This window comes from Prionailurus viverrinus, chromosome C1 (assembly GCF_022837055.1).
Source record: "Prionailurus viverrinus isolate Anna chromosome C1, UM_Priviv_1.0, whole genome shotgun sequence".
NCBI lineage: Eukaryota > Metazoa > Chordata > Mammalia > Carnivora > Felidae > Prionailurus > Prionailurus viverrinus.
This window is the reverse complement of record NC_062568.1, coordinates 168,248,927-168,257,961: the sequence shown is the minus strand read 5'-3', so window position 1 is coordinate 168,257,961 and position 9,035 is coordinate 168,248,927. Positions and strand designations below refer to the sequence as shown.

Here is a 9,035-nt window from a genome sequence, read left to right as displayed (position 1 = left end):
CCAGCAAACGATAAGCAGAAAACCTGTTCAAAAAGGCTCCCTCTTCAGATCTTGGTACCCTGGAAGATAAAGTGAATGCTAGGGTTTTGTTTTGAAATTAAATATTCATTGGCTTGGGTTACAGCCATTGCAGTTCTTGAGAATAAAACTGAATTTTTCCTTTGTTTGAAAACAACGACAGTCATTTCACTTTTAAGAATCAATTTCCGTACTGCGTCAGTCAGGGTAACGCATGGTGTGATTCTTGTAATAGAACAGTCACTACTTAGAATTGAATACAGAATGGCTCCAAGGATTTCATCGCTGGTGCCTGGGCATTTCGACATCACAGAAATCCTGAAGCCAGAAGCAGCCATGGACTAGAGGAGAGACTTGGGAATTGGGTCCTGGGCACCCTTCCAGACTCTGGGTGAGCTCTTGGCTCTATTAGTCGATAGCCACTCCATAACATTGCGGACTTTCAGTTTCCTAGACTGTAAAGTGGACCGCATTCTTTCTTCATGCGGGTTGCATAAAGATTTAGAGATAGGAGTTGGAAAATGGGTGACACAGAGTAGGAACACAAGAATGGCAGCCATCATTCATATTTTAACATAAATACTGAGAACAAGTCACTAAATGGCTTAAAAGCCATTGAGATCTTTTTTTTTTTTTTAATCCGTCAGGCACTGTTGCTCGCATTTGCCTTGAATTGAAACACCTTTTAAAAGCTTTCAAAGCTTTGAAGGTTGATTTCAATGAAATCAGTTTTTATTCGAGGCGTTTCTCCTACTGTCATTCTCAGTAAAACAAAAAAACACTTACTGTCAAAACAATAAGGGCTTGCTCTCAAGCACAAAATGAAAGCAGATATATCTGCCTGATTTATTTTGGCATCCGCCTAGCAGTTAAATAGGACACTTTTAATTTGCCACTTCTTTAAGATTCATTTAGATTGGAAAGGTAAAGCACCAGTGCTTGGGTTCAGGTAAACTTGAACTAGTTGGACTAAAAGGTGTATTCTTTACCTCTCAGATATGTACCCTTTTAAAAGGGCCAATTGGAGGCGCCTGGGTGGCGCAGTCGGTTAAGCGTCCGACTTCAGCTCAGGTCACAATCTCGCGGTCCGGGAGTTCGAGCCCCGCGTCAGGCTCTGGGCTGATGGCTCAGAGCCTGGAGCCTGTTTCCGATTCTGTGTCTCCCTCTCTCTCTGCCCCTCCCCCGTTCATGCTCTGTCTCTCTCTGTCCCAAAAATAAATAAACGTTGAAAAAAAAAAAAAGTAAAAGGGCCAATTAAAGAAAAAACTATGTATTTAGCAACATACTTAAGATGATAACATCTAATGGGTTTTTCTTTTTACTTTAAACTGGAGGAACTTAGAAATCTACCTTATTATCAAAGATCAACTAGAGGTCTGGGAAAGAAAGTCAAAGCCGTCAATGAGTTTATGCAGAACTATTAAAAACAGTGAATTTTTTTTTTTTTTTTTTTTTTTTTACAATTAAAAACAACCTTGAGTAAAGAGACTCAGAAGTCAAGTCTCAAATCTACCATTTGCTGGCTGGAAGTTATTCAATCTCTCTGTGTCTTTTTAAATCTATAAATTGGGGAATATATCTACCCATTTGTTAAGGAAATTAACTGGGGCAATGGACAAAAAGCTTATAGCACCTGCTGGGCACATAATTGTGAGCCACAGCTATTATTCACAAGAGCCTGTATAATATTTTCTAGCAATTTGACCCAGGAGTGAGCATTTCTTACTGTATGACAGTTGTGTCTTCCATATGCCCCAAATTTATCTGGAATTTCAGCCCATTCCTTCATTGTCTCAGTGTGGCAATAACATCTGTTTAACACTTTCTGTATAACGAGGTCATATGAGGGCACGTGGGTCTGCAATTATTAACATAACCATTCCTAAATGGAGGTGTTACTTTTTGTCATGTCAATGATCTAACTGCAATCTGTGATCTGGCTGATCAACTAATTTAGTTGTAAAATGAAATGAGAATCTCACACATATATACACATACATACATACACATGCATAAACATCGATATGCACACATAAACATTTTCTGTTCTTTAATACACATACAAGTCAAGGTCCAGCTCCAAACCTGAGTTTTGTCTTATGTTGTCTCATGTTTGTTGATGTGGACTGTATGGGGGAATGTGAAGAAAGATAAATGCTTCCTCTTTGGATCTCTTAAAGCAGGCGACATTATACTGAACTACGCAAACTCTTTGAAGGTGTCGATGAACCTTGGTTTTCAAACCGAGAGTTTATCAGGCTTTTTTTTTTTTTAAGGGGGAGACACAACTCACAGACCTAGTCGTGGGGTCCTTCCCAATTTTTTGACTACACACTCCTCTCTCTTCGCTGCGACTGCTTCTCCAAGCATACAAGTGCCTGAAGTAAATGATCTAACTCCTCAATGAAGCTTTCTTTCTCTTTCCACCAGGAAAACAGAGGCCTTTGCCTGGTCAGGTGGATGCTTAGATAGAAGCAGTTTTGTCTTCCAATCCTTCGTCTGAGTATCCAGTAGAAACTTGCGGAATAAAACCAGGCTAAGCTGTTGTTCTCAAACATGTTTATTTGTTAACAGTTATACATGGCGTGTTACAGAAATTAATGGAAAATTTCTAAAAATTTCACTGTTGCTGAATGTATTGTACATAAAGTTAAAAATAATGTGTCCATATATGTTAACAAACTGTCATCTGAGGTAAAGTTAAAGTAGGTCTAGAAATGTACTGAAACAGTAACTTTCTCTTTCTCATCTTTATTAAAAAAATATGTGTCAGAACGCAGAAATTGAAATAAACCAAACCCACAGAGTAAACATTTTTTTTTTTTTTTTTAAAAGAAGGTGCCCGGTACATGACAGGATGGGGTTTCAGGAGACACTGGGATGAGGACGAATTATAAAAAAAGTCTTGCGGCATGGAAAGATTGTAGAGCTACGGGGCATGGGGACAGAAGGACAGGTGGCGTTTCCCTGGTTTCAAAATTTAAAGTGACAAATTTAGTGCTAGTGAAGGATGAGGAATTAACAGTTGTACACACGGATTTTCTATCGGTCTAACCGGAACTGGGCAGACTCTCCAGGGCCTTTTGGTTTTGGCTCCTCGGCTCTTATTTGGAAATTCCACTGTACTCTTGGGATAGGATATGGTGGTTCTGAGCTCACCAACCAGTGCTTGTTAAAAGACAGAATTCTGCCAATGACAGCGTGGATGGCAGTTTAAAATCTTGACCTTATTTCCCTCACTGCAATGCATCACTTGGGCCTCTTTGTTAAGTTCAGAGCCAGTTACACTTTGGGTCACATTCAGTGAATGATGACAGGTCCACTGGGCTGTCACTCCCTGCTATGGAATGAACTCCAGAAGGTGTAACTGAAACAGCAACACTGGCCAGGCTAGCGTTCACTTTGAACGTGTCACAGGCAGCCCAAAGCATCAGTGTAATGGCGTCGTGCTTCAAGACAAAGTCAAGACAGCCATATTGAGGGAGAAGATATAGCACCACTTGTTAGAATCAGAATCATGGACAACGGAGCAATTTAAGCCATTTCCCCCATGGGAACTGCCTAGTGTATCAAATCCCCAGAAAACAGGGTTGAACCGGTTTTAAGACGACTCTCATGGTTATCAGACCTTTCCCATTTTCCCCTTTGTGTGAAAGGATTATTTAATTATGAAACGGACGTGCATTCCTGGAGAAATCATGTGGACCGATAGGTGACAGTTATGGGGGGGAGGGGGGTAAATGAACCTTTTCGCTTTCCTGGTTCTTTGGACCTTCCACATTAGGATGGCGTTGACATATATTCTGTACGGACATTTGGTCAGTTTACCTAAGTGGGAAAAAATTATGTTCCAGCCATCTGTCAGTATAAAATTTGGGCCTTGAGCAGTGACAATTACCTTGATTTTCGATTTTCTCTTTGTGAGCCAAGTATTACCTTCTTTCAAATCACTTTTGCTTCTGTTCATATGAAGAACCAAGATACACAGGTACTGAAGTCAATCATATCAATGCCAATTCTACTTTCCAAGGTTTAAAACCAAGTAATGATAGTTAACCCCAAATCCAGTTAACCGCATGGTCCTCTAAAGTTTTCTCCTTAGTGTTAAACCACTAAATTCAACATACTGGAACTGCATAGGAACATCGGGAAAACACACTTGACCTGTAGCACAATTCTCTGTAGGGCAAAAATAGAGAGATTCTTTATGAAAATCATGTGCTAAATGTATGAACTGAACACTGTACTTTTTGTCTCATCAATGTAAAAAAAGGAAGCTTAAACTCTTCTGTTTCACATACAAACAGTTCAATGATCTCTATGGGGGTCGGTGGGCGTGAAGAGATGGGAGGGAGTTTCAGAATCTAAAGGACAGGCCTTCAAAATGTGAGCATTTTCTTGTGTTCTCCACCGAGGGCGGGTGTTCTTGTGGAAGGGCTGGAGTAGACGGTGGGGTCACGTGCTCCCTTCTTGCTCACTAGCTATGGATTGGCCAACTGCTCTGCCAGCTGTCCCTGAACTCCAGCCTTCCCCCATCTGCTCCACATAACATCTGGAGAGGGAGCCCCATCCATCAAGTTTGTCACATCCTGCACTCAATCTGCTACCTTCTCTACAGTGTAATGGCATTATTAAAAAGCATTTTCATTAACATTTATATTTACAAAAAAAAAAAACTGGCATTTTTTTTTTCATTAGAACTCCTTAAAGCCATTTCCCTTAAATATTTAAAGAGTTTAATGGTAAGGTTTTTTTTTTTTTCAAGTTATAAAATAAAAATCCCATTTGAATTTTCTGATGTACAAAAAGAGATAGCGATGAACAGTTGTGATCCTGGAATCAGTTATTCCGAATATTCGTGTCACCATTGTTCCATTAGAAAGTCGGTTTTAAGATCCAAAACCGCATAACCAGGATTGTACCAGAATTATTTGGCAAATGACTTTTCTTTGAAAATGGCACGTGGAGAAGACACTTGTCTGCATAGCATCACAGCAGCAAGATATCGGAAAAATAAAAAATATCATTTTATTGTACTTAAGAGTTTAGAGCTTCTTAGAAAACCAGATGCATTTTTTCGTCTTTCTCATCAATGGGATTCCGATGTCCTTTCCTACTCGCAGAATGAAGATTCGAACCGAAAGCTGTCTGTCTTCACCAGAGTGCAGAAGAGCTAAAGGGGTGTTTTGGCAACATTCTTGATCATAATCAACCACTTATCTGTCTTGTGATTTTCAAGTGAATTCCTTTCATATGAGGCTTTTCTTTTCCAGTTCGATTTCCTCACCCATATCTAAAAAAAGTCAAAAGCGATACAAAAATCTTTACACCCATTAATTTTTAAACATGACAAAGGAAAGGGGACAGAATGGCAGACCAGGCCCTGTGGAGTGATGACAATACATCATCATACGTCAAAAGGCAAAGGGATGACGATACTGTTGTCACGAGGACATCTTGCTCATGTCTAAAAGAAGTCAGTGCCAACCCTGCTGTCACTCTCTGAGGCCTGTAACTCCACATTTGATGTCTTTACAGTGGCCAACAGGTTGAGAAATAAAAAGAGAATTATGATTTTGCGTACTGGGTCATCTTAAACCCATGCTGAGAGAGCTCAGAATATTTGTCAGGTAAGCATTGGCTTGACTTGTGATTTAATGTTGGGTATGATTTTTTATACTTTTGTGTGTGTTTTTTTTTTCTCTTGTGCTGCCATAGTTATCTGCCATTGTTGCCATGAATTCCTAGTTCCCTCTTCCAAATGAGTTCTGTTGGGCAGTCATGAATTTCTTCATGGGATGAGGTGAGGTGAAAGAATACAAGAGAGCCTGTCACGATGCCGATTTCCATGCCAGTCTTGAAGCACCTGCCATGAGCCCACATCGATGCTATTTCTTAGGTCTGTTGATCTGCGCATAGAGAGGCTCCAGCTCCTATGGACAGAAGGACAAAGTGAGACCTGCTCTTTTCCAGTTAGGATTTCCTGACACAGCTTGGCAAAGAGGGTTTGGGATGAGAACAGAAAGATGACAGTTTATGATGGATGACCTTAGGTACGTTTTGGATTATTTGATCATGACGCATGTCATTTTGGCAACTTTGTTTAATCATTAAGAATAACTACTCACCCAGGTCTGTCCTTGGTTTTCAAGCTGAGACTGGTCCCCCATTAGGGGAAAAGGATGGTATAGCAGAGAGAGCTGGACGACCTGTGTAAGGTGGGCAAGATACTTATCCTTGCTGAGCCTCACTTTTCCCAACCATTAAATAGGAATAATACTGTTTATCCTACAGGGTTCTTGCGAGAATTCGAGATAATCTATATGTAAAGCGTCCAAGCACAGTGCTTGGCAGTAAGAGGTCTTCAGAAAATAACAATCATCAAGAGTCGAGTCGAAAATTTTCCAACATAGTTTTATGAATGTCTACTTGAAACCACTGAAATTCTATTTCAAACTGTCTTTGGTTTCTGCAGGCAGTGAGGACTGAGTACACTTTTGAGCAGGAAAAACAGCAATTATGCCTTTAGCTCTTAGTGAAGAGCTTCTGGGACTCGTTTCCACTAAATCTCCTGCTTCAGGGTTGACCAGTCATCCGCCTGCACCCTGGAACTGGCTGTCCTGAGACACACACAGGGGCTTTGACCTGTATGTGACAAAGCAAACCTTCAGTCCAAAGGTATGTGGGAAATGGTGTGTAGCCTTGTTGACACTAGAGACTTCATGTTGAGATGGCCCAGGGTGCACTGGCCAAGCAGATCAGATCAAGACACTGGTCTTAGGCACATACAGGCCCTTCCTTTACACTTGACCTTTTGCTGTCCACTCTTGGATATTTGCGCCAGAGTTAAAAGGAAACAGTGACATCTTAATTCTGTCATATTTCTCTATTAGCCTGCCTGTTGCCATGTGGGTATAGATCCTTTCTATTTGCTTATTTTCTTCAACCATCAGATTGAACTGATATTCTGTGAGCCCTGGCTATGCGTCTAGCACCATGCTAGGTATCTTTAAGGACGGTGTCTTTTTAGCTTATCACAACAGACTTGTGAAGCAGATGTTTTGTCTCTTTTGCAAATGGGAAATCACGTACAAAGCAGTGAAGCGATTTTCCATGCTCCTACAGCTAGTGAAGTTTGGAACGTGAGACCTGAAAGTAGGGTCCAGTGCCTTTTCTAGGCTACTACAACAACTGCCGTGAAAAAAAAAAAAAAAAGAGAGAGAGAGAGAAAAGACCAGTCCTTCAATCTCAAGTGTTGTAGAGTGCTTCGGGGTTTACAAAGCACCCTCCTGTCTTATTTTATCTGCTTAACCGTCCTGGGAGTGGCTTTTATTCTTTCCATCTCATTTTGCAGATAAAATCTGAAGGTCATAGAAGTGGCGTGATCTCAAGGTCATCGAGCTGCACCTCATGCATTTAATAGATCACATTGCTTGCTTTTATTGTACGGTGGGAATGGACTAGGAGATAATTTTGTCCAGATCCATCATTTTATAGGTGAAGAATGTGAATCCTAGAGAAGGGAGCTTTTGTTTCCCCAGAATCACAAAGTTACTTAGAAACCACATCCTGAACAGAATCCAGGACTCCTGCTGTCAAATCTAAGATGTCTTCTTCTAGACCTCACTACGCCTGTATTCTTCCAGGAAAAAGCATCCGTCTATCCTTTGAGACCCCCTATTCTGTAACAGGAGAGAATGCCAATTGGTCCCTCCATGCTTCCCACCCATGGGACTTCATACTGCCCTTAGAAACATACAGAGTAAGTGTAATCTTTCTCCCAAATGTCTCATGACAGAAAACAGGGAAGCCCATTATTCCATATCCTACCTCTGGGTTACTGCTTGCTAAGTTCTTCTGCTATTTTACACGTGCGGACCCAGCACAGTAGGTGCTCAATGAATGAATTTGTTGGATTAATGAATGACTATGATACAGCTTCTACTCTCTCCTCTGTGCTGATCACTTTGTCCTAAATACAGTCCAGTTTGGCTTAATTCTCTCAAACTCTAACCCAGCAAAATCTATAGCAAGAGGATTTGTTACGCACCTCATCTCTTCCCTACCAATGCCTTGAAATGTTTCAAATACCTATTGCAAGGCTAACCATGCAACCTTACCGTGTTTGTGTTTTGGGGGTGGGCGGGGTGGAGCAAAGGGAGAAGTAGTGAAGTCAAGTACAAGTTCTGGGGAAAAAACATGTCCTGTCTATGCTGGGCTGTAGGATGTATCTTCATCATTCCTGGGTAGAACTGCTCTGCCCACTCTTCTTTTTGGATATCCTAAGAACTCAGGCCGCCTTGATCTCACCCTACAATTTGCTCTATTCTAATTTTGGAAACTAATTTATTCAAAAGAGAATGACACCTAAAAACAGAAGAAGACAGCAGGCCCAGACAGGGTAATTAATGCCACACTGCATTAACTTTCTGCAGCTGAGATAAATATTCACACATCTCCTGCTTGCCGGAATTTAGTTTCAAATACCCATCACAACAGTGGTAAGGACTGCAGTCAACTCTCAATTATCCCCACTAATGAAGGGGAGCAGTGGTGTGGAAAACCCCAAGCAGCAGATAATCCCAAAGTCTGACACTGTGATGCATTATACGTTTTGGCAATAGCTTTAACTTCCTTGTTACAGAATCTTAGACTGTCAGAGCTGGAGGGGAGTAAGAAATCATTTGATCCAGAAATTTCTGACCTGGCTTCTGGCAAGGTCATGATGGGGTCTTTAGGCTATTTTCAATATTCCAAAAGCCTAAATGGAATCATACATTAACATAGCACACCATTGATATTTTTTGTTTTCTTTTGGCAGATCTGACCACATCTCTGCCTTCCTTCAAAGGCTTCCCAATCACCCACAGGGTAGGGTCAAAGCTCCTTAGCTGGGCACACGAGACCCATTTGTCTCTTAGTCCATTAGAGCTAATAAATGCCCCTTCCAGACCGTGAATCAAAACCCAACCTTCAGGTCACGTAAATCATGGTTTTTTAGTTTTTGTTTTTTTTTT

At 40.9% G+C, this 9,035-nt stretch overlaps 1 protein-coding gene across 3 annotated transcripts in view; it reads right to left on the bottom strand.

Moving 5' to 3' along the window:
- Positions 1–2,597: 2,597 nt before the first annotated feature.
- Positions 2,598–9,035, bottom strand: part of DAB1 (DAB adaptor protein 1) — a 407,612-nt gene continuing 401,174 nt past the window's right edge. For all 3 annotated transcript variants that reach the window (XM_047873243.1, XM_047873244.1, XM_047873245.1), the window contains one exon: positions 2,598–5,951. Coding sequence is in view for 1 of the 3 variants with exons in the window: in XM_047873244.1 (XP_047729200.1) it covers positions 5,907–5,951 (45 nt within the window). In the remaining 2 variants the exon portion in view is untranslated. The remainder of the gene's footprint in view (positions 5,952–9,035) is intronic.